The 24,354-nt window shown below is 58.1% G+C and overlaps 2 protein-coding genes across 2 annotated transcripts; both read left to right on the plus strand.

The window, feature by feature from the left end:
* Nucleotides 1-1,716: 1,716 nt before the first annotated feature.
* Nucleotides 1,717-14,308, plus strand: LOC144929462 (uncharacterized). Its single transcript, XM_078848894.1, has 4 exons — nucleotides 1,717-2,008; nucleotides 3,373-3,545; nucleotides 11,389-11,524; nucleotides 11,998-14,308. The coding sequence occupies exons 1-4, from the start codon at nucleotides 1,905-1,907 to the stop codon at nucleotides 12,002-12,004; spliced, it is 420 nt and encodes a 139-aa protein (XP_078705020.1). The 5' UTR covers nucleotides 1,717-1,904; the 3' UTR covers nucleotides 12,005-14,308.
* Nucleotides 3,841-9,103, plus strand: LOC144929353 (von Willebrand factor A domain-containing protein 5A-like). The gene is made up of 7 exons (XM_078848674.1): nucleotides 3,841-4,253; nucleotides 5,501-5,645; nucleotides 6,857-6,936; nucleotides 7,191-7,305; nucleotides 7,431-7,595; nucleotides 8,463-8,566; nucleotides 8,842-9,103. Exons 1-7 carry the CDS (start codon nucleotides 3,841-3,843, stop codon nucleotides 9,101-9,103), a joined length of 1,284 nt encoding a protein of 427 aa, XP_078704800.1.
* Nucleotides 14,309-24,354: the final 10,046 nt, after the last annotated feature.

Genomic DNA, 24,354 nt, shown 5'->3' on the forward strand with positions numbered 1-24,354 from the left:
CTTCCAAACCGAGGTAAGATAAACCCACAGGAACCTCAAATCAAGACCCCAGTGGATTTTGAAGGGGATTCAGAATAAAGTTCCGGTTCCAGTTACAGACTGGGTAAAAACCCAGATGGGTATTTTTGTAGGCTTCTTTTTTTCTTTGTTTTTAGTACACGGGCATTCCAAAATTTTGGAAAGATTGATTTCACACGGATTCTGCCGGTTTGGACTGAAAATATGTGAGAATAGCTTACAAAATTTTGATGATGTGACCCCGAAACGTTTCTGCTCCGCCCCCCCCCCCGATCCACCCTCCCTTTCCGCGCTTCTCCCTGCGTGGGTTTCCCAGGGGCCATCCCCATGGCGCCGGGCCGGTGTGACGACACAAATCTCAGCCCTCCCCTTTTGCACCGGGGGGCACCGGCCCTGACCTGCTCCCCACAGGCTCCTGGGGTCCGCTGGGTCCCATGAGGGGTCGGAGCTCCCCACCCCCGCCCACCCCGCCCTGCAGCTCCGCCTGCGGTTCCTTCGCACCCCAAGAAGCAGCTGCTGCAGCAGGAGCCGCCGCCTGTGAATCGGCCGAAGTTTCACGCCGACTCCCTTCCTCCGGGCGGGGAATTAGGCATCAGAGTTCAGTGCCGGGAACAACCAACCCGCCCCGCGCCCTGCTGGAGCCCTGCCCTGGCCTCAGCCCTTTCCCAGCGTACGGAGCGCAGCCCAGAGAGGCGGTAAATACCTGCGGGGGGGAACGTGGCCTGTCCTGTGGCTGGGAGTTGCAGGCAGATGAATTCAGGCGAGGAGGGAGGCTCACCTGTCGGGGGGGAGGGGGCGGGAATTAGCTGCTGGCCCAACTCCCCGGGGGCTTGGGTGGATTCTCCATCCTGGGCCATGTGTGAAGCCGGGCAGGAGGTTTGTCTAGAAATCTGCCTACGTTCCCTCCCCCCCCACCCCCGGCCCCCCAGGTGATCCCAGTCTCCCCGTCCCACCTTCCAGCTGGGAATTCTCCAGGGGGCTGGAGTGGTGGCCAGCAGAAACGAGGCTCGGAGAGTGGGGTTGGGAGCCCCTCTCGCTCACGGCAGCTCTGGCGTTCCTCGCCCCCATCCCACCCTCAGCTCCCCACTCCTCCGCAGAGACTCCCTGCGTGCCTCAGAGCCAGATTTCTGCTGCGGGAGAAATCAACCGGCTGCCGCCCTCTTACCCCGTCGTAAGGCAGCAAATCCAAGGCCCAGGCTGAACGGCTCGGGGGCGTGGAGCAAGAACGCCGGGAGCCCCTGGGCACGGCCAAGGGCTGCATTTCACCCCCGTTGGGGTGGGGGGGTCTATGGCGACTGCTCCAGCCTGGGGTGAAAGCTGAGTAAATAGCAGGGCCGTGTCCCTGCCAAGAACAGCCAGGAGCTGGAGCCTGCTCCACAAACCTCTGCTTCTCTGCAGGGCGACAGTGGGGAGAAGGGCCTAGCCGGGTTAACAACCCCCCAGTGACCGAGCCGAGTCCTCTGCAACCCCTGTCACTGTTCCAGGGCCCCCCCCCAGGGGCTGGGGATAAAACCCAGCAGTCCTGGCTCCCAGCCCCCTCGTTCTAACGCACGAGTCCCCCATCCCCCTTCATTCCATCTGTCCGTCTGACCCCTGCACCTCTCCTTCCTTCCATCTGTCCATCCATCCCCATACATCCCCCTATGTTTCTCTCTCCATCCCCCAACTACCAGCTGCACCCCAGTCCCTGCCTGCCTGCCCCTCCCTGCCGGGGGCTGGTGCAGTTGGGGCAGAGCCATGACTCTGATCTCAGGAGCTTGGGCCTGTGGGACTCCCTGCCACAGGACCTGGCTGAGCAGAGGGGTGGGGCTGGGGTCTCAGAGCCATCACTAAGTGTGTGTGTGTGGGGGGGGGGGTGTCAGGGCACCCTGTGGCCATCAGTTTCCATGGGAACCCCGTATCTCACCCCCCGACCTTCCCCTCACACAGATCCCCGACCCCGGAGCCGAGATGATGAGTTGCGGCCTCCTGACCAGCTCCAAGGAGCCGGGTGAGTCAGGGCTGCGGGGGACGGTGCTGTGAGGGGGAGGGTGGCCCCATGGCTGACGTGGCTCCTCCCCCTGGTGCCCGTGGGGGGGCCTGTGGCTGACGTCCCCCTCCCCCCAGTGCCCCTGCACCGCAGCTCGGTGTCGGTGTTGATCCGAGGCTTTGTGGCGGACGTGGGCTGCCAGCTGCTCTGCAGGAACGAGGAGCTGGGGCCCGTGGAGGCCGTGTTCAAATTCCCCGTGGACGCCGAGCCGGCTGTCGACGTCTTCCAGGCCCGGCTGCGGGGGGCCTGGATCCAGGCCCAGCTCCAGGAGAAGAGACAGGTGCTGGGGGAGGGGGTCCCGGGGGGGAGAGAGGAGGGGACCGGGCTGGGGGGATCTCGGGGTGACCCCATCTCTCCCAGCAGGTGCATGAGCTGTATAGGGATGTGCTGGTCGGGGGGGCAGGGGATCTTGGGGGACGGGGATCTCGGGGTGACCCTGTCTCTCCCGGCAGGCACAGGAGCTGTACGGGGACGCGGTGGCCGGGGGCAGAGCTCGTTCCTGCTGCAGCAGGAGGTGGCCGGGGGCGACGTGTTCAGCTGCTCCCTGGGGAATTTGCCCCCGGGGAGGAGGCGATGCTGACCCTGAGCTACTCTTGCAAGCTGCCGCTGGAGCATGACGGGGCCGCCCGCTACGTGCTGCCGACTGTGCTACACCCTCGCTACACGCCCCACGGTGAGACCCACAGATCCCCCTGCGCCTCTGCTACGTGCCCCACTGTGAGACCCACAGATCCCCTGTCCCCACTCTGCGCCCTTCAGTGAGACCTACAGATCCCCTACCACCATCACTGTGACACCAACAGACCCCCCCCCCACGCGCCCCATGGTGAGACCCACAGATCCCCCTGTCCCCGCTATGCACCCCATGGTGAGACCCACAGATTCCCCCTCATACTCCCCTGTACCCCAGCTGTGTGCTTCCAGCCATGCTGTACCCCTTTTACATGCCCCATGTTGAGACCAGACCTTTAGGTGCCCTAGATCCCGCACAGCTCCCTGTACCACATAGCCCCCAGAACCCCAGCTACACACCCCACGGTGAGTGACCCCGCAGCCTGTACCCCCTGAAACCTCCATAGCCCCTTCTACGTACCACAGTGAAAGACCCACATAGCCCCCAAAATGCCCCATAGGCCACTACTGTGTTCCCTGCGGTAAGTGCCCCCCTCCAGGGTCTGCAGTCCCCGCCCCAGGGTATATGACCCACCCCAGCCATCCCGAAATCCCCTGATATCCCAGCCCAATACCCCCCCAATAACTCATACCCCCCATCCTCCCCCCACTCTCCCAGCCCCCGGCCCTTACCCCTGTGTCTCTCTCTGCAGGGTGGGATGGGGAGAACATCACCCAGGAGGTCCCATGGGTCCTCCAGGGGGAGCTGCCCTACACCCTGAGCCTGAGTGCCATGCTGCAGTCGCCCCACGGCATCGACCACGTGCTCTCCAACTGACCCCTCACCCCCCTGAGCTATACAGCCGGGAACCTAACCACTGCCCAGGTAAGGGCTCACCCGGACACCTGGGTCCCAGCCATCCCTGCTGGGAGGAGGGTGCTGGGGGTGGGGCAGGGGGAGGGTTCTGGGCTGAGGGGTGGGTTCCAAGGAACGGGGCTGTGGGTGGGGGGAAGGTCCCAGGGGGTGAGAGATGTGGTGTAGGGCGCGGGGTGGGTCCCGAAAGGGGGAGCCTGGGCCAGACTCTTTGGGTGATTGAGGGGGTGGGGGATCGAGCAGTGGGGGTGGGTCTCTGGGGGCAGTCATGGGGCTCTGAGGGGGCAGCTCACCAGGGCTCGACCCCATGCCCACCCCATTTGCAGGCTTGCCCCCATCTCCCCGCAGGCTCCCTGATGGGCGACCCGGCCGTGATGATGACCCTGCTGCCCAGAGTGCCCGAGGCGGTGCCGGCCCAGAGCCAGCCGGGGAGTTCGTCCTCCTGCTGGGCCGCTCCGGCAGCACGGCCTGCCCCATGGACGCAGAGACCTGTCCCGCCAGCGCATCAACAGCACCAAGGGATGGCCAGGCGGGAGGCTGCGCTAGATGGGCCCGTGGGGCCGTGTCGGGGGAGCAGCCCAGGCTGGCTGGGCCCGTGGGGCTGACTCTCCATCCGTCTGTCTGTCCCCAGGAGACCCTGGTCCTGCTGTTGAAGAGTTTGCCCCTGGGCTGTTATTTCAACATCTGTGGCTTTGGGTCTGAGTTCGAGTCGTTCTACCCGTGAGTCCGAAGGGCAGGGAGGGGGCTGTCTGGGTTAGGGGGCAAGGCTGGTTAGCGGACAGAAAGTGTCTCTTGGTTAGGGGGCAGGGCTGGTTAGGGGACAGGGGTGTCGGTGGGTTAGGGGTCAGGGCTGGTTAGGGGGCAAGGGGTGTCGGTGGTTGGGGGTCAGGGCATGTCTGTTTGTTGGGGGCAAAGCTGGTTGGGGGACAGGGGTGTCGGTGGGTTAGGGGGCAGGGCTGGTTAGGGGACAGGGGTGTCGGTGGGTTTGGGGGCAGGGCTGGTTAGGGGACAGGGGTTTCGGTGGGTGAGGGGGCAGGGCTGGTTAGGGGGCAGGGTGTGTCTGTGGGTTGGGGGTCAGGGCATGTCTGTTTGTTGCGGGCAGGGCTGGTTAGGGGACAGGGGTGTCAGTGGATGAGGGGGCAGGGCTGGTTGGGGGACAGGGGTGTCGGTGAGTTAGGGGGCAGGGCTGGTTAGGGGACAGGGGTGTCGGTGGGTTTGGGGGCAGGGCTTTTTAGGGGACAGGGGTGTCGGTGGGTGAGGGGGCAGGGTGTGTCTGTTTGTTGGGGGCAGGGCTGGTTAGGGGACAGGGGTGTCCCTGGGTTAGGGGGCAGGGCTGGTTAGGGGACAGGGGTGTCGGTGGGTGAGGGGGCAGGGCTGGTTGGGGGACGGGTTTCGGTGGGTTAGGGGGCAGAGCTGGTTAGGGGACACGGGTGTCGGTGGGTTTGGGGGCAGGGCTGGTTGGGGGACAGGGGTGTCCCTGGGTTAGGGGGCAGGGCTGGTTAGGGGACAGGGGTGTCCCTGGGTTAGGGGGCAGGGCTGGTTAGGGGACAGGGGTGTCGGTGGGTGAGGGGGCAGGGCTGGTTGGGGGACGGGTTTCGGTGGGTTAGGGGGCAGGGCTGGTTAGGGGACACGAGTGTCGGTGGGTTTGGGGGCAGGGCTGGTTAGGGGACACGGGTGTCGGTGGGTTTGGGGGCAGGGCTGGTTGGGGGACAGGGGTGTCCCTGGGTTAGGGGGCAGGGCTGGTTAGGGAACAGGGGTGTCGGTGGGTGAGGGGGCAGGGCTGGTTGGGGGACGGGTTTCGGTGGGTTAGGGGGCAGGGCTGGTTAGGGGACACGGGTGTCGGTGGGTTTGGGGGCAGGGCTGGTTAGGGGACAGGGGTGTCGGTGGGTTGGGGACACGGCTGGCTGGGGGCAGGGTGTCCCTGGCTCCGGCTGTCCCAGCCCCAGACCTGTCGGCGCCCCCCGCAGGCAGAGCGTGGAGAATACCCAGCAGACCAAGGCCGAGTCCCTGCAGCGCCTCCAGCTGCTCCAGGCTCACCTGGGGGGCACCGAGATCTTGGAGCCGCTACGAGTCGTTTACCGCAGCCCCTGCCGGGACGGGCACCCATGCCAGGTGCCGGGGCGCCGGGGCCAGCCGGAGGGGCATCCTGGGGCAGGCTTGGAGAGTGATTGTGGGGCCGAGGGGTAATGGGGGGGGGGGTCTCAGAGAGGGATGCGGGCCTGCGGGGACAGACTCACAGACTTTCAGGACAGAAGGGACCATTGTGATCATCTCATCAGGCCCCAGCTCCTCGCCCGCCACCCCCCGCCCCCCTTGACACTGCTCAGCCCCTCGCTCCCCCCGGGGACAGCCCCACCCCTCAGGCTGAGTCACCGGCACCCCCGAACCCTGAGTTACAGGCGTCAGGTCACAGCGACTCCCCCCAGTTGCTCCGGTTCAAACCAGTGAGTGCCCCAGGCTGCTGAGGGAGACCAACCCCCTCGGGTCTCTGCCAGTCTGAGCCAGGGGGAAATCCCTTCCCCACCCCACACGTGGGGGTCTCCTTGCCCAGAGGATGGGGGCGAGACCCCCCCCAGCCAGCCCCCTGGGAAGGATTCTCTACAGTAACTCTGAGCGCCCCCCCACTCCCAGTGCCCCGCTGCCGCCCATGGGGTGTTTGCTCCCAGCTGTCGCTGTGGGCCATAAGCCATTACAGGCCCCTCCTTGCCCTCCCTCCCCCCCCCGCCCCGCTCCCCTCGGAGGCTGTTCAAGGGGGAGATCCTGGGAGAGGGGATCGGAGAGGGGCTGGGGGCCCTGGGGGGAAGCCTGAGCGGGGCCAAGGGGTTGCTCGGAGTGGGCCTGGGGCTCTGGGCCAGATGGGGGGCTGGTGCCTCTGGGGGTGTGAGCAGGGCGTGGTAGGTAGCAACCGCGGGGTGGGGGTACCTCTGTATAGAGCTGGGAGGGGCAGCGCTTTGTGCTGTGCCCAGCTCTGGGGGGTGCCCTGCAGCCGGGAGGGGCAGGGAGGTCACTGGTGGGGGGTCAGGAGGGAGCTCCTGGAAAAGTGCCCACAGCAGTCAGTGGGTTCTTGTCTCCAGGGGCCGGTGAACAGGTGATGGGTTGGGGTCATGCCTCGGGGTTGGGGGTCACAGAGATAGGGGAGGTCAGCAGTCCCCATCTGTCAGCCCCTCAGGGGAGATCTCTGGGAGGGGAGGGATGGGGCTGGGGGTCTCTGGGAGGGTCAGTGGGGCAGACTCTGCATGGGGCTGCTCCCGTTCCCAACAGGGAGGGGGTGTCTCCAAGGGGGTTGGGGTCTCTGGCTCTGACAGCGTCTCTCCCCCGCTCAGCTGTTCGTGTTTACGGACGGGGAGGTAGAGAACACCCAGGACATCATCGCAGAGGTGCAGCATCACTGGGGAACCCACAGGTAACTGGGGGTGCCTAACCCCCGCCCCAGTCCTGCCCCCATTAGCATTGCCATCATGTGGACCCCCGCCACCATAGTGCCCAGCATCTGCCCAACCCTTTGCCTCACCCTGCCCCCCAGCCCCGCCAGCATGGGGAGCCCCCCCAGTCCAGCCAGCCCTACTGGCCCCCCTCCAACTGTCCTACCCCCACCCAGCACTGGATGGGCCCCACCAGCTCTGCCCCTCCCCCTCCAGTCTCTGCCCCACCCCTCAGGTGCTTCTCCTTCGGCATCGGGGATGGGGCCTCCACGGCTCTGATCAAAGACATTGCCCGGGCAGTGGGGGGCAGCGCCGAGTTCATCACCGGCCAGGACCACGTGCAGCCCAAGGCGAGAACCCAGCAATCCTGGCTCCCAGCTCCCCCACTCTAGCCTACTAGATCCCACTCCCCTCCAGAGCTGGGGATAGGACCCAGGAGTCCTGGCCCACTTTGTGTGTGCCGGTCCCCCTCCAGGTGCCTCAGTCTCTGAAGTGGGCCCTGCAGCTGGCGGTGACTGGGATCTCACTGAGCTGGGATCTGCCCCCTGGGATCCAGGCGGAGCTGCTGCATTGGGACCCCGAGGTGATCTTTGCTGGGCAGCAGTGCCTTGTCTACGCCCAGCTCCGCGGGCAGCCCCAGGTGGGAGAGCGAGGTCCCCCAAACTGGGGTGCCCCCAGGGCTCGGGGTCAGTGACTGAGGCAGGAGCCCCACAGTCCCCTCCTGGGCGACAACTCTGGCCCCTAACGATGGCCATTGGCTGGAGCTCCCTGTGCTACCCCAGCCCCATTGTTCTGAATGGGGAGAGTTCACCCTGACCCCTAACGATGGCCATTGGGCTGCAGGTCTCTGTGCTACCCTAGCCTCATTAATTTCAGTTGGGATTGTTAACTCTGACCCCCTAACGATGGCCATTGGGCCAGGGATCTCTGTGTTACCCCAGCCCCATTGATCTGTGTTGGAATTGATTAAATCTGACCCCTAATGATGGCCACTGGGCGGCAGGTCTCTGTACCAGCCTGGCTGCATTGATCTCAGGGCAGGTCTACGCTATAAGTTTTCATCGGTGCAGCTGCACCGTTGTAGCATGTCTGGTGAAGACACTCTAAGCCGACGGGAGAGGCTCTCCTGCCGACGTAGCACCGTCTGCACGGGGGGCTAAGGTCAGTGTAACTACGCCACTCATGGGTGTGGATTTTTCATGCCCCTGAGCGATGTAGTTCTATCAAAGTATGTAGTGTAGACGAGACCTCAGTGGGGATCGATAACTCTGACCTCTAATGATAGCCACTGGGCTGGAAGTCTCTGTGCTACCCCAGCCCCATTGAGCTCAATCGGGATTGTTATCTCTGGACCCTAATGACGGCCATTGGGCTTACTAAGCCAGCCTCCCAACTGGTGTTCATTGGGTGTATTTGCCCCCTTTGTTCTGTAAGCTGGGTCTGAGGGGTCCCAGGGCATCTTCTCCCCCCTTGCATTCCACCTCTGACCACCTTTCTTTCCCCACAGCTCCCAGACATTCCCATGGGGGGCATCACCCTTCAGTACCGCATCCAGGACCAGACCTACAAGGAGACGCTGCAGTTCTCCCTGCAGCCACAGGATGGAGACAGGTGACAGCAATGCTCCCCTGGCTCCCATCCCCCACCCCAGGCAGCTGGGTCCTGCCCCCCTTCCCCCATGTCCTCACCCCAGCAGAACAGAGACAGGATGGGACCAGCCCCCCCTTCTGTGACCACTAGACCGCACTCCCTTCCCGGGGCCAGGATAGAACCCAGGAGTCCTGGCACCCACCCACCCCCATCCCGCTAGACCCTGCTCCCCTCTCCGTAGCGGCTGGAACCCAGGCGTCCAGGGCTGACCCCGTGAATCTCTCTCCCTGGCACAGGCTGCCCGTTCACCGGCTGGCCGCCAAGTCGCTGCTGCTGGAGCTGGAGGGGGCCGTGGGCGCGGGGTCGGAGGGGGACGGGCGCCGGGCTCTGGAGGCCAGCCTGAGCTCGGGGGTCGTCTGCTCCCTCACAACCTACGTGGGGGTGGACATGGAGCGGGGGCAGCTGGTGAGGTGGGATGTCCCGCTGGCAGGTAACCCCCAAAGGGGCTGGGGCTCCTGGCACCAGGGGGGACCCAGCATGTGGGGGGAACTCAGGTAGGAGGGGGAACCTGGCACTGGGGGCGGTATGGGGAGGTGGGGGGAACCTGGTGCCAGGGAGCGATCCCAGCACAGGGGGATCCCAGTGTAAGAGGGGGGGACCCAGAAGGGGCATGCGGGGGGGCATCATGTTTATGGGGTAATGTCCCTTTGCCCCTCTCCCTGCCCCCCTGACTCCCGGGGGCTGTGCTGCCCCCTCCCTGCTCCAGGGTGACGGCGACCCCAATCCCCATACCTCCGGGGCATGGGGAGAGCAGGGGCACTAGCATGGTGAGACGGGGAGTAGCACCGCCCCCCACCCCAGCCGGAAGAGAGGGGTCTGTGCCAGACAGACGGACAGAAGTAGACAGGCATGCGGAGACCCAGAGTCAGACAGGGACAGAGACCGAGAATCAGCCGACAGACCCAGACGGGGACAGGACGGAGAGACGCAGAGAGAGAAACAGACCCAGTCAGACAGACAGACCAACCCGGGCAGATGCAGGGACAGGAGGGGCGGGCACATTGCTGTCATGAGCAGACCTGGCTAGTAGGGGCCTCTCGCCCCCCAGCATCCTGCCCTCATCCATGGAGTGCAGCACCCACCCCTGCATCCCCTGGGGCTGGAGGAGGGGTCCTGGCTGAGGGGAGAAGAATGGGGCTGTGGGGACTGGATCTGGGGGTCACAGCCAGGGGGGAAGGGGCAAGAGCTGGAGATCCTGGCTGTGATGGAGCTGCGGGGAGAGGAAGATGGGGCTGGGTGTGGGGGGGTCCCAGCTCGGGGAAAGGGGCTGGGGGGTATGGAGGAGGGGTCCCAGCCGTGCGTTGGCTCTAAGTGTCTGAGGGGGGGCGGAATTCTCTTCCCTCCCTTTGCTTCTCTGGGTCTGTTTGCGTGTCCGTCTGTCTCTGTGTCTGTCCATCTACTCGCTAAATTTCGATTTCATCATGGACTATACGGAGATGATAGACTGCGTCTCGAGAGACCCCATCTGCAAGCGGCTGGCGAGCGGAGTGCGCCTGGACGAACCGAACCAGCGCAGCGTCTTCGGGCGCTTGTCCCGTGACTTGGCTGCGGCACGTGAGTACCTCTGCCCCGCATGCCTGCAGCTCCCAAAGTCCAGCGCCGGCCATCTCCTCCCTCGCAAGCGCCTGTCCTGGCTCCGTGGCCTCCCAAAGCTCAGCCGGGGGGCCCAACACAAGGGCAGACCGTCCTGCAATCAGGGGGCCCCACCGGAGACGGCACCCCAGAACGGTGAAGGGGGCTGGGAGTCAGGACTCCGGGGGTGGGCCAACGCCAGGGTGACGCTTCATCGGGTTAGAGACCCATGTGCCCTGAAGGTCACGGAGCTGTGCCAGTCTTTAAAAATGACATAGAAAACGAAGGAAATTCCTGGGTGAAAAACCTTTGTGTCGCTGAGGAAGGGGGAATTCTTGGCTGGTTTTTTTAGTGTCATAAAGCAAATTATCTCGAAAGAAAATGACTAAAAAAATAAGGAAACCCCCAAGCAAAAAACTCTGTGAAGGTGGAATTTGGGGTGTGAGTTTGTGTCAGTGAGCTCAGGGTGTGTGTGTGGGGCGGGGATCAGTAGTTTTTCATAACAGGAATGTCTCTGAGCAGTTTTCTCTGAAATAAACCCAGAGGGAAATTCCCAGGCAAAAAAACCTTGTGAAGCTGGGTCTGAGCTTGGAGGTTTGTACAGGTGAGTTCAGGGGCAAAAGTCTTTCTTGGCACCTTCTGGTTTATAAACGAAGAAACCCACGAAAGGCAGAAATTTTAAAGTTATCTTAAAACCTGCATTTGGAGAGTCTGGAAATACAAAGTGACTGTAGCCCAGATAACTTTAACTCTGCCCCGTAACCCTGGCCCATGCATGGCTATACTATCATATAGACTCTGTAACATCCCATCCCCCGCTACCCCTTTAGACTCTTGTGTCTCTCTGCGGACGTAGGTCTGTATCGCAGGTTGTAGTGGGGGATAGTCCCAGGGACAGACCGTGTTTGAGAAACACCGTGGGGTTGTGGAATTAATGCCTGGGCAGGAACAGTCACAGGGAGTTGGGTGCCCATCTCTGATTGAAAGTTAATTGTCATCCCATGGGTGCAAGAAGGGGCAGAGTTAAGGATGACTGTGGTGGGGTTAAGGGTGCAGAAGAGCAGGTTAAGGACACCCATGGAGGGACAGAGTTAAGGCCACACAGAGAGTGACCGTTAAGGCTGTTGTCTGTCCCCCAGCCTGGACAGGCCATGTCGCTGTTCTGTACCCACAACCCTGTGCCAGCCCCATCTCCCTGTGTCTCTCCCCAGAGCGGGCACCGGAGGAGTCTCCCTTGCTGAGGCTGGTGTCTCTGCAAAATGCCGACATCTCGTGGAACCTGGACCCCTGGCTGGCTGCTGTGCTGGGGGTGAGCGAGACTGACGCCGGGGGAGGATACTCAGTGAGGTGAGCGGGGGTGCAGAGGAGAGGGGAGAGATCTGGGGCAGGTGCCATTGATTGGGCCTGTTCTCTGCTCCCAGATGAGATTGGTGGCGATCCATTCGGGGGGGGAGTCTGAGGGTGACTGGATTAAAGGACCCCTGAACCTGGAGCCCAGTGGGCGAGACGGGCCCAGATTTGGGGGGCTGGGAACCCCCTAACGGGGTCGGAGCATTGGATCGAGGGGGCCCAGGGCCAGATGGAGGCGCCCAAGTTGGGCCCTGTCTCAGGCCATCTCTCTACTCCCTGGACATGGCACTGGGCATCTGGGTAGAGGGTCCATGGTGCTGGAGCGGGGGCTATAGGAACCCTCCGAGTCGGGGTGGGGGGATGGAGTAGGGGGTCCCTAGGGAAGGGGGAGGGCTGGGTGAGGGCTGGAGGTCAGGGGAGGGGGCCAGGCTGGGCGCTGACTCAGGCTGTCTCTATCCTGCCCCCCACAGGACGTGACCCCCAGCATCTGGGCCACAGTGCTGGCCATGATCTGGCTGCACGACTGGGCCATGGGGTAGCGTGACGAGTCGAGCTGCTGGAGGCCAAGACTGTGGTCTAGGTGCAGGACTGAGCAGGTGAGAGGGTGCCTGGGGGGTGGGGGGCAGGGACAGTGTCCAAGGTCTCGACCCTGAGAGTCCCTGCCCCATGGGGCCCCTGAGACTGGGCCCCAAGAACCTCCATCCTCACGGCCCAGAGCCATGAGCCTGCCCCCCATGTCCTATAGCCCAGCCCCCTTCAGGGCCCTGAGAGCCTGTGCCCCATGGGTCCCCATTCCTGAGATTCCTGCCCCCCAGGGCCCCACAGCCCAGCCCTCGAGAGCCCCCGTCCCCAGCCTCTCCCCATCCCAATCCCAGCACCCTTCTGGAGTTTCCATGACCCGCCCCCCAGCACCTTTACTTCCCAGCTTCCCAACCCCCACGCCAGTCCCCCACGTGCTGTGAGCTCTGTTCCCTTTGCCCCCAGGCCCTCCCCTCGTTCCCCGGGCTGGTGTCTCTCCAGTGCCCCCCTCTCATTTCAGGGGCCCAGCTGAGTGAGTGCCTGGAAGCCGCCAACGCCCTGCTGGGCTGCAGCGTTGGCCCTGCCATCTTCGGGCTCTGAGCCCCCTCCAGGATCCCCGCACCCACTCCCCAGACTACCCTGGGCGTCCAACTGGGAACCCGAGGGCCAGCAGGGGACACTGGGTGCAGACCCACCTGGGCGGCCTGTGCCCAGCCCGGAGCAAACCCCCAGCTGGGATCCCATCTCTGCCACCAGTTCGGATGCATCTGCCTCTCGCTGGCTGAAGAGGAGCGATGGCTGCCCCCCCGGCTCCACCCCACTCTGACCCACTGTTGAGTAACCCCCACGCTGCTCACAGCCGCCGCCTCCTCTCTGCATTGTGGGGGAGTCCTCGGGATCATCTGCATCAATGTCGCACATCTCTTCGCTTTTTACAAATGACTGAGGGGTCCCTCTGTAAACAGCCTCCGGCCCCCACCCCAGAGGTGGCTGCACTGACCTCACCCTGCATGAGCCATCCAGTGTCAACCTAGTCCCATCTGCACGGAGTTCAGCTGCTGGACAGCCAGCCAGACCAACAGGATCTTTGCTTGTCCAAACACAACCTCACTTTGTCGTAATGGCAGTTTTCTCTTCGCTGGACAATCCTGAACCCAAACATGAGCACAGTGATTGGCTTAATTCTTCATTTCCTCTTTGCCTAGGTCCAGACTAGAGCTGGTCAGTCATTTTCCAGCTGAACAGTGCTGTGTTGGCAAGTGCAATTCTGTGGTGAGGGCTGAAAGGTGGAATCAGGCAGCAGATGGAGGAAGCTTGCCCCGTGCTGCGTGTTGTGAATCCCTCCCCATTCACCAGCTGCTGAATTCTCTACCACAGGAAGAAATGCTTCAAAACCTGACCGTCCATCTTGATGGTTAATGCTCACGCTGTGTCCATCCTGGGCAGCACCGGGCCCTTCTCAGGACATCCTGGGACTCAAGCAAACGATGAAAGACCTCAGCTGGTTAATTCCCTGGAAAGAAAGTGCTATTTTTATCAAGAAATTGCAGGAACATACGGAAGAAGCAAACAGTTTTCCCACTTCATGTTAGCCAGCACTGACCTCCTTTGAACAGCTTTCAGCATATGACTCTGTGCTGGGTGGTGTCCCTATTTCAGCCTTTCCGTGTCTGAGAAGGCAACTCAGCAAATTCAATTTACAGCCACATTGCGCAGCGACTCCAGGGAAGGATTAAGATACCAGGCAATGGATTAATTGCCTTAAGGCCGGAAGGAATGCTGCCCTGGGACGGAGATTTCCCCAAAGGCCAGACGGAATTCAGAGATCTTAATTCTCACTTCCCGCTGTGAATAGTGGAACTTCAATACCAGCAGTGACACCGTGGTCCATTGAAATCAAAGGCGGTTTTGTCTTCGACTCCAACGGGCACAGTATTTCAGCCCATATTACGAGGCTTTTGCAAATTGAAAATCCCAACCTACTATCCTGTTCCAAACCCACTGAAGTCAGAGGAAAGGCTTTTTCAGAGACAGCTGGGGAACCAGCTCCCATTGAAAACTCCAGCCGGAGTGAGTCTTTCCAGTGGCCTTTAGATAAACTCCGTTGGTAGCAGCTGATTGCCTAGCTCCCTTCGGCGCCTTTGGATATCCCAACTTCCAGCTGACTCCAGTGGACTTTGAAGCAGACCCAGTCTGTATTTCTGAGCCGATAGATAGATAGATAGATAGATAGATAGATAGATAGATAGATAGATAGATAGATAGATAGATAGCTAGAAAATCCACACACAGAATAACAAAATAAAAGCATACGACCATCTGTACTCACACGTATGTGACCATAAACAGCCTCACGTACTGTAGCACACCCATTAATGTATGAACCCTCCAGCCTGTAATGCCCCATCTGTTCCCATCTGGTCCTGGCTCCTAGGTCCTCTCCTTGGCTCTGGCTGGGCTTGGCATGCTAGCGACTAGAGCAGGGGACTGGCCCATGGCGTTCCCGGGTTCTGTTTTGGTTCCTGGAGGCAAATGTGGCCTAGTGGGTTGAGTAGGTGGGACTGGGATTCAGGACTTCTGGCTTCTACTGTGGTAAAAGCATCACAGAGAAACCGATGTAAACACACTGAACATAGCAGGAGTCACCCATCAGTCTTATGGGGCCCCAGCAGGTCAGAGTCTTTCCAACGCTTCCGCCAGCCCAGAAGGTCCTGTCCGTCGATGGGTCCGAGTCAGTTCAAGCTCATCCTTTCAGAGCAAAAGTCCTTTCTTTGTTTCCTCGTTTCTGGAAAAGCCAGCTTGACCCAATGTGTGCGAACCCCCATGAGGGCGTGGAACTTCTGTGGAGCAGATCAGTCTGCGGTGGGGTGTCTACACTGCATTGTAAACCGAGGCTTGTGGACTCGGTGTTTCCAAGCCTGTGCTTGAGTGTCCACGCTGCATTGGAAGCCTGGGTTTACAATGCTGGGTCTGGGTTAGCTGTGCTAACATGTCCATACTGCACTGTGCAGACCTTCTGACTCGGGTCTGCGGCTTGACCCACGTCCACACTGCACAGTGACAGGGCTTGGACCCGAGTCTCAGTGGGAGTTGGGCTCTGACCCATCCCCCGAGCAGCATCCTGGGACCCTGAGTGCTTCCTGCACTGAGTCAGACTGACCTGCGTGCACGCAGAAGGGGGCCTTGGGCTCAGACACGAGTCAGAGTCCGGGCGTAGGGTGCAGCGTAGACATAGATGGTGAGTTGCTTTGCTTTACTCACCCCTCCCCTGGTATTTTTGGTTCCTGGAGGAGCTGGTATAGCCCTTTCCTATGGAGTTATGTACAATTCCTGGCCCTCAATGATACATAAACTTAATACAGTGTGGTCCTCGAAATATTGATGGGGTGCGATATCTAAGACTGGCCTGCAGAGAGCATCCCAGTGATGCCCTGGATTGGGGAACATGGGTGCTGAGTTCGATTCTCAGCTCTGTCACTGAATCATAGCGTGATCTTGGGTAAGTCTCTTCATTGCTTTGTGCCTCAGTTTCCCCTTTGAAAAATAGGGATGAGGATGATGATGATATTCCCACTTCCAGTTGTGCTATGAGGATAACTCGAAAAATACTTGGGAGTCAGACATGACAGTGCTGGGTGCGGTATAATACCTGGGGTAGATACATGATGGGTAACATCTTGGTCAGTTACTGCAGCAGAAATAGTTTTGAGCAAGAAACTTCACTTATCAAATGTATATTTCACACCTCCTCTTGGAATAAATCCTTTAATCTTTGAGTCAGCGAGAGTAAACCTAGACCATCCCTGACAGGTGTTTGTCCAACCTGGTTTTAAAAACCTCCAATGACGGGGATTCCACAACCTCCCTTGGAAGCCTGTTCCAGAGCTCGATTACCCTGAAAGAGAGTTTTTCCTAATATCTAACCTGAATCTCCCTTGCTGCAGATTAAGCCCATTGCTGCTTCTCCTCCCTTCAGTGGCAATGGAGAAAAATGGATCACCGTCCTCTTCAGAACAGCCCTTCGCTTATTGGAAGCCTGTTGTCGGGTCCCCCTCAGTCTTCTGGTCTCAAGGCGAAACATGCCCAGTATTTTAACCTTTCCTCACAGGTCAGGTTTTCTAACTCTTTGGTCATTTTTGCTGCTCTCCTCTGGACTCTCTCCAATGTGTCCACATCTTTCCTTCAGTGTGGTGCCAAGAACCGGACACAGTACTCCAGCTGCGGCCTCGCCAGGGCCGAGTAGAGCAGGACAGTTACCTCCCGCGTCTTACGTACGACCCTCCTGTTAATACAGCCCAGAATGCGACCAGTGCTAGGGCCTGTGTTACACATGAGGGAAGATGAGATGGTCCCATAGTTTCCAAGGCCAGAAGAGACCAGTGAGTCATCCCCTCCCGTCCAGTCCCTATAATGCTGCTTCCCTCTCATTCCTTATCCTTTGCTGCCCTCTGGCGACCGCATGAAGCAGCCAGAATTTCATGGAGATCTGCTGTATTCTCCATCTTTTCTCTTTACCGGTTCGCTTCCAAATGCTTCCCATTTGTCAGCCAAAACTCCTGAGCAGCAAGGGCTGGTTGGGGCGCTTGGACTGTGGATGGGATCGCAGCGCCCCAGGCACCCGCTGAGATTTGCCTTTGTATTGAGTCACCAGCAGGGAACGCACATAGGCCCCAATCCTGGTGAGACAGGGCCAATGGGAGGTTGGCCTTTGATCTCAGTGGGGACAGGTTTTGCCCCACTGTCTATCTAGGTAGGTAAATGCCTCTGAGCACTGTCGTGTCTGAGCACACGCAGGGAGGAGATGAGTCCAGTGGAGCTACGGCCGGGTCACACCACCTGGGGATCTGCCCAGCGACTCCAATGGAGCGACGACTGATTGTGGGCCAGATCCTCAGCTGGAGCCAGAGTTTAAGGTTGATATTTTCCAATCCTGACCAGGTGATTTGGACACACAATTCCCATCACATTTAGTTTGAAAACATCAACCTACGCGATGCGCTCAGTGCCACACAGGGCGTCTGGGGCAAAGCCAGGAACTGAGCTGGGAGTTCCTAGGGCCAGTCCAATGCCTCCAACACACGCTCAGCCATCACCGCCACGCTGGGGTCCGTGGGTGAGGGTCTCTGGCCTGTGCTATGCCCAGAACAGACTATATCCCAGGGGTCCCTTCCGGCCTTGGAACAGCTGGGAACCTATGAGTCTCCTGGCGAAACCGATCCGTGGCTGTTCAAAAGAATTGTTTAGCATTAAGCGTCCTGCTCCTCAATGAAAATTGCAACCTCTGCTTTTCCCAAATGAACAGCTTTAGAAAGATTGATTTGTGGCCAACATTTTCAAATGGGGGGACCTAAAATTAATAATAATAATTAGGCTGGAATTAGGCACCTAAATCCGACTGAATTTCAATGGGATTTGGACATCTAGCTTCTATAAAGCTGCTTTCAAAGTGCCAAACTTCGCTCTCATCTGGCCCAACCGTAGACCTCAGCCCCATCTGGCGAAACTGAAGCACAGAGAGGAGATGGGTCACACTTTCAAAAGCATCTAATCCTAGTATCCAGAGGGACAGGTTTTTAAAGGTATTTAGGTGCTTTGTGGAATTTTCACAAGTGCTTAAAGAAGTTAGATGCCTAACTCCCCTAGAAATGAAGAGAAATTGGGCATCCAAATCCCTTCAGCAGTTTGAAAATCTTAGTCTTAACGTCTCTGTTTTAGTCTGGGTGTGTTTTTCAGGATTGCTGGGCAGCCCTGGCTCCCAGACAGGTCACTGAGAAATGCAGGTGCCCAACACACCTACAAGTCTGGCAACCTTGATTAGTAGGGATTTTTGCTGGCTAACTTTAGGCACCTGAGTTTGAAAACTTTTGCCTAAGTGATTTGGCTGAGGTCGCAAAGAAAGTCAGGGCCAGCTCCTATATTAAAGCTAAGGTCTCTGGATCCCCATCACGTGCTCCAAACTATTCTTAAAAAGAAAAGGAGTACTTGTGGCACCTTAGAGACTAACCAATTTATTTGAGCATGAGCTTTCGTGAGCTACAGCTCACTTCATCGGATGCATACTGTGGAAACTGCAGAAGACATTATATATACACAGAGACCGTGAAACAATACCTCCTCCCACCCCACTCTCCTGCTGGTAATAGCTTATCTAAAGTGATCATCAAGTTGGGCCATTTCCAGCACAAATCCAGGTTTTCTCACCCTCCGCCCCCCCCCCCCAACTCACTCTCCTGCTGGTAATAGCCCATCCAAAGTGACCACTCTCTTTACAATGTGTATGAAAATCAAGGTGGGCCATTTCCAGCATAAATCCAAGTTTAACCAGAACGTCGGGGGGTGGGGGGGAGGTAGAAAAAAACAAGGGGAAATAGGCTACCTTGCATAATGACTTAGCCACTCCCAGTCTCTAGTTAAGCCTAAATTAATAGTATCCAATTTGCAAATGAATTCCAATTCAGCAGTTTCTCACTGGAGTCTGGATTTGAAGTTTTTTGTTGTAAGATAGCGACCTTCATGTCTGTGATTGCGTGACCAGAGAGATTGAAGTGTTCTCCGACTGGTTTATGAATGTTATAATTCTTGACATCTGATTTGTGTCCATTTATTCTTTTACGTAGAGACTGTCCAGTTTGACCAATGTACATGGCAGAGGGTACACATTGGTGGATGTGCAGGTGAACGAGCCTCTGATAGTGTGGCTGATGTTGTTAGGCCCTGTGATGGTGTCCCCTGAATAGACATGTGGGCACAGTTGGCAACGGGCTTTGTTGCAAGGATAGGTTCCTGGGTTGGTGGTTCTGTTGTGTGGTATGTGGTTGTTGGTGAGTATTTGCTTCAGGTTGGGGGGCTGTCTGTAGGCAAGGACTGGCCTGTCTCCCAAGATTTGTGAGAGTGTTGGGTCATCCTTCAGGATAGGTTGTAGATCCTTAATAATGCGTTGGAGGGGTTTTAGTTGGGGGCTGAAGGTGACGGCTAGTGGCGTTCTAACACGGCTGTTACTCTGAAAACTATTCTTATGAATTCTTCTTCTTCTCCAAACTTACGCCAGTGAGACCAAGGTTAGAAACTGACCTCTGGAGACAAATCAGGGTCTCAGGTGCCCCAATGCATTAGCCCCACTTAAGTCACGGAAGGTGAATTCTGATTCACACTATGAAGACCCAGAACTGTAACAGAAGTTTAACATTTTTGGTGATATATTGTATGTGTATATGTGAGGAAGGGGGAATTTTTGGTAATATTTTTATGACCTCACTATGTGCCTCGGTTTCCCCTCTATGGCACGTGGTTACCCAGTGCGGGGAAAAGGACTCTGTGTGTTTTCAGGAAATGCTAAAAGACAGAGGAGTGTGCGTGTCAGCTCCCTGTCTGGGTGGCACGAAGAGTCATTAAGGAACTGGTTGAAACTGACCCAGATGAACAAGGGGGCCAGCGAGACAATGCCAGGGCTGCCTGGATTTCCCCCCTTCTCGCAGGGTAGCTGAGCCAAGACACCCACCTGCCAGCTGGAGAATGGAGGACTGGGAAGGGGTGAGCTGGGGGGTCAGAGGTGGCTTCCAGATGCTCTCTCTCCTGGGAACTGACTACAGAGGTTTGACAGACACAGCCTGGACATTGGGTTCACTGCGGCTGGGCGGGGCCCCGGGCTGACCAGAACGGACGATGTTTTCACCTTCATTTCTCTGTGCTAACCTAAGAGCTTCCTAGGCTGAGTCCACGTGAATGAAAAAGCCAGCTGTTTTGCACACGCTGCCCGAATGTCACCGCGAATCCTGGGGGAGGCGCCCGGGACCCTGCACAGTGGACACATCTGTCTCAGGAGTCTGGCTCCGCTGGACAGAGTTCACGGGATGAAGCAGGGGGGCTGGAGCCCCAGAGGGTCAGTCCAGGAGGTGGTGAGGCCACGTGGCCTCCCCTGAAGGGAGAGTGAGACCCTTTGGGGGTCTGGCCCATCGAAGGGGATCCTCCAAGGAACTGTTCCAAAGCTGGGGGCGCACCACAGATCCTGTGGATCTGGGACAGTATGTGTGTGTGAGGCTGTGGGATCTGCTGTGTATTCGTGTGTGTGTGTTTTGTTGTTGTCCCCTGCTGGAGGGAATGAGACCTGCTCAGTGTGTGGGTGCGGGTGCATGCATCCCTGCTGTCCTCTTCTCTCGCTCGGGTGTGGGAGGCGGGATGCGTATTTCCCTTCTGCGCCCTCTCGGAAGGAAGGACACTTGTTCTGTGAGAGTGGGTGGGTGAGGGGGGAGAAGTGCAAGCTGCTTTGTGAGGCATGGAGACAGCTCAGTTCTGGCCTGGGCCTGGCCTGGCAGGGGCTGCCGGAGCTCAGAACTCCACAGAAATACCAGAGCTCTGAGGACGCAGGGCCTGGGCCAGGCTCCTTCACCTGCGTGCTGCAGACAGGGCAGGAGCAGTGCAGGAGGAGAGCTGCCGGTCACAACTGTGGTGCATTGACAGAGCTCTGGTGGGGGGTGGACTTGGATCGCAGAGGGTCAGGACGGACGGGAACTGTCAGCGCTGTGTGTTTGGGGCAGGGCAGCAATGACAGCTCCTTGCTGTGATGTATGGGCAGCGTCAGGACGGGCACAACAGGGGTATTGTCAGTCAGGGCTGAGATCCCTCAGCAGAGCTGTCAGGGAGTCAGGGCTGGGACCGCAGGGGGCTGCGGGTCGGGATGGAGGGGCAGCAGCACAGCTGTGTGTGTGTGAGCCCAGAGATGGAACGGGGTGGGGGAAAAGGGGGCTGTGGGTTAGGACTGAGGACATCGGCAGAGGTAGGGGTTGCGGGCAGGACAGCAATGCCCGTCAGTCACTGAGGCCTAGAAACCCGGAATTGCCATTTGCTCAGTGCCCCTGGGCCGTGACGCCTTTGCTAACCTCCTGGGAAACTGAGGTTTGTTTACATGTCTGTTTCACTGCAGCCCCTCCCCCCCCAGCCCCTCACATTCCCTAACTACCTGAGGGTCTGATGGAATTTACGAAGGGGGGGATCACCTGTCACAGGCACTGGGAATGAACGGCTTGACTGCTTTGGCTTTACCCATCCGGGCTATCTGCATAGGAACAGACCCGTCCCTTCCTTTGTCTAACTTTAATCAATGCCTCTGACTTTCTGTTCTAATCAGCCCCCACGAGACTGCCACCGAGACTGGCATTTCCCAGCAGTGTTGCCATTCTGATGGCCCGCGGCGGGACCCATTAAAGCAACGAGTAACTTTGTTTCTGCTGCTGGCCCGTAATTCCTCGAGTGAGTTGTCAGCTCTCCAGGCTGGTCCCAGCCCTGTGTTGGGCTGAGCCCTTCTCTGAGTGCTCATTAAGACATGCGAAGTTGTAATGACCAGTGTGTCCTCCTGTCGGTCTCGATACACTCACAGACACTGCAAGGCTCATTGGAGAGAGTTCTTTTTAGAAGGAGCTTTGCTAACAGGAATGGTTTTAATGAGCACAGAATGAAGCAGCCTTTTGGGTTGGTTTGTTTTTCTGTTTGTTTTTTTAAATATTTTTGTCCTAAGCAGAGCGTCAGTGAAATTAATGTGTTTCAAATGAAATGGATCCAGGCTGTACAGCAGGTCACCATCGCCTCCTGCAGCACTCCTTGCAGCTGAGAGGGGCTCTGCTGGATGCTGCTTCTGTCTTCCCCCTGGAGATCACGTTAACTTTAAGGCTAGTAGGGACCATCATGATCATCTGGTCTGCCCTCCTGCACATCGCAGGCCACAGAACCTCACCCCACCCACTCCTGGAATAGACCCCCAACCTCTGGCTGAGTTACTGAAGTCCTCAAATCTTGATTTAAAGACCTCAAGTGACAGACAATCCACCATTTACACTAGTTCAAGCCAGCAAGTGACCCCTGCCCTGCACTGCAGAGGAAGGCGAAAACCCCCCAGGTTCTGCCAGTCTGACCTTGGGGAAACCCCCCCAAAAACCTCCATGTTCCCACGTCAACTTTTGAATTAATCACACATGTATCTCTGTTAGTTAACGCTCCATTCACCTTAGTTCATAGCACTGTCAGGGTGCTCACGGCAAGAGAATCTCTCCTGTCTCATGTCAAGGAGAATAAACACATGCAAAAAACAAACAAACAAACAAACCCAAACATTGACATAATATCCCCTCTCTTAGGGTTGGATTTTCAAAGGGCTTTGAGAGGGATATAGAGGCCCAGCTCCCCTGGAATTTCAGCTGGCCCCCGTGAGGCCCTTTGACAATCCTGGGCTCTATCATTTTCTTCACTAACTTGGTGTTTATATCCTGGGAGGCAGTGGCTGGGGAGCTGGGAGCCTGCTGTCTATTTCCATGCCTACCACTGACCAGCTGGGTGACCCTGAGCAAATCACATGACTCCTCCGTGCCTCAGTTTCCCCATCTGCAAAAGGGGGTTAGCCATGCTTCTCTTTCTTGTAAGGACTTTGAGCTCAAGAAAATTGCACTGGGTATGTGGGTGTGATGGGGTGCCCACCCCACACAAGCCCTGAGTGGGTTAATGTGGGCTGGGAGGGGCCAATTAACCTTCCATGCTGCACCTGGAGGGAAACCAGGGCTTGATAGGGCCTAATGGCAGGTGAAGCCCAGCTGTGGGAGGAGCTGGGCGAGCATTATCAAGCCAGGAAGCCCATGCAGGAACGAGCTGCTGGGAGGCAGGATGTCTGCAGTTGTTCCTTGGAGAGAAAGGGAGTTGGCCTGGGACAAGGAGGAGATCCAGGGGGATAAAGAAGCCCTGGAGTTATGCCCTGATCCAGGGAGTCTGACAAGAGATCTAGAGGAGTGAAGTAGCAAAGGGGCATGGAGGAAGCTCCAGGGGTGAACCCAGGGGAAGGCAAGGAGATAGAGCGCTGGGCTGCAGCAACCAGGTCTGAGACTGAGCAGGCCTAGCTTGCAAGTCAGAGGGTGCCTGGGTCCCCCCACCGGCAAAGTGGCCCAGGACCTGGCGTTGGGACAGAAGCTGCCTGAGAAGGCAGATGGACAGCTTGTCGGCTGGGACTGCGTTACCCTGAGGTGCCACATAGTGACCTGGCCGGAGGGCTGAGTCACAAGAAGGGAGCACCCTGAGTTATAGGGAGGGGTAGCAATGTAAGCAACTCATGGAAGAGGGCACCAGATGGGGAGAGAACTGATTCCCAGACCAGCTAGGAGGAGGTGTGCCTGCGTTGAGTCACTCCCTTCCCAGGGAGATCAGGCTGAGATTTCAAAAGTGCTGAGGGGATTTGGATGTCCACAACCAGCTGAATGGCAGTGAAAGTCTGTGTGTGTCTGTACTAAGGTCAGGGCTAGCTCATGCGCATTTACAGAGATGTCCTGGTCACTCTAATTTACGGTCCCCACACAGCTCTGCAGTATTTTTTTGGCCCTGCCTGCCTATGGGGGTCTGACCCCTTCTTCTAGTCTCCTCCTACCTGAATCAGGTTCAGGTGGAGCTAGCCTTTCTGTGTGCCAGGATCAGGGGAGCCCTTGCCCCTCTGGATGGGGGAGCTGAGAACAGGCAGGTTTGGGGCATGTACCAAGGACACACTGCTGAGAAGGGGGGTGCTTGACACACCAGAAACTCTCCAGCCCTGGGGTGGAGGGAGGGGAACCCCCACTAAAGTGAACAGGGGCAGTTCACGTGCCTCAGAGCTGTGCTTTCAGGCTGTATTGAGCCCTCCTGGGTGTTCTCTTTCAGCTGAGAACCTCTCAGGGAGATGAGTGGGCCACTTCCCACCTCTCTGAGCCCAATCTGCTGCAGATAGATGGGTGGATCCCCTCCCACTCATTCTCCCCCTGCTTCATACAGTAATGGAGAGCCAAGGCAGCTCTGCCCTAGCCAAGGTTGGGAAGCCCTTCTTGTTAAGTGGATGACTCCAAGTGCTCTAAAATTCACATGCTTATGCAGATTGTGTTAAAACTTGCCATGGCAGTCCTGGTAGCAACTGCAAACATTGCGAGGCACTGCTATTGCACTAAACCAGTGGTTTTCAGCCTGTGGTCCACAGACCCCTTGGGGGTCCGTAGTCTGCGTAAGATTTCCAGAGGGGTGCATACCTTCCTTGGAAATTTTTTAGGAGTCTGCAATGAATAAAGGTTGAAAGCCACTTCACTATAACCAAAGTATGGGGAGGAACACTGCGGAATCACAGAGCAACCGTGTGGCTGAGGGGAAAGCTCGTGCCCTTCCATACCATTGCATTCAGCAAACTCAAACTTTGGGTAAGGTAAAAGCCCGTGTCACCTTAACTCTGCCCTCAGTGCGTGCTGCCCCTCCCCTATGACCACAATACACATGCTACCTCTCTGCCTTGTCACGGCAATGGACGGGTATATCTACAG

Source organism: Lepidochelys kempii, chromosome 14 (assembly GCF_965140285.1).
Source record: "Lepidochelys kempii isolate rLepKem1 chromosome 14, rLepKem1.hap1, whole genome shotgun sequence".
Lineage (NCBI taxonomy): Eukaryota > Metazoa > Chordata > Testudines > Cheloniidae > Lepidochelys > Lepidochelys kempii.

Excerpts from the sequence above, each read along its gene's own strand:
- LOC144929462 (XM_078848894.1), top strand. The coding sequence starts at position 1,905 with ATGGGAACCCCGTATCTCACCCCCCGACCTTCCCCTCACACAGATCCC. Across the intron at positions 2,009-3,372 it reads GACCAGCTCCAAGGAGCCGG|GGTGGGATGGGGAGAACATC; the intron begins GTGAGTCAGGGC and ends CTCTCTCTGCAG. Across the intron at positions 3,546-11,388 it reads GGAACCTAACCACTGCCCAG|AGCGGGCACCGGAGGAGTCT; the intron begins GTAAGGGCTCAC and ends GTCTCTCCCCAG.
- LOC144929353 (XM_078848674.1), top strand. The coding sequence starts at position 3,841 with ATGCCCACCCCATTTGCAGGCTTGCCCCCATCTCCCCGCAGGCTCCCT. Across the intron at positions 5,646-6,856 it reads GGGACGGGCACCCATGCCAG|CTGTTCGTGTTTACGGACGG; the intron begins GTGCCGGGGCGC and ends TCCCCCGCTCAG. Across the intron at positions 7,596-8,462 it reads AGCTCCGCGGGCAGCCCCAG|CTCCCAGACATTCCCATGGG; the intron begins GTGGGAGAGCGA and ends CTTTCCCCACAG.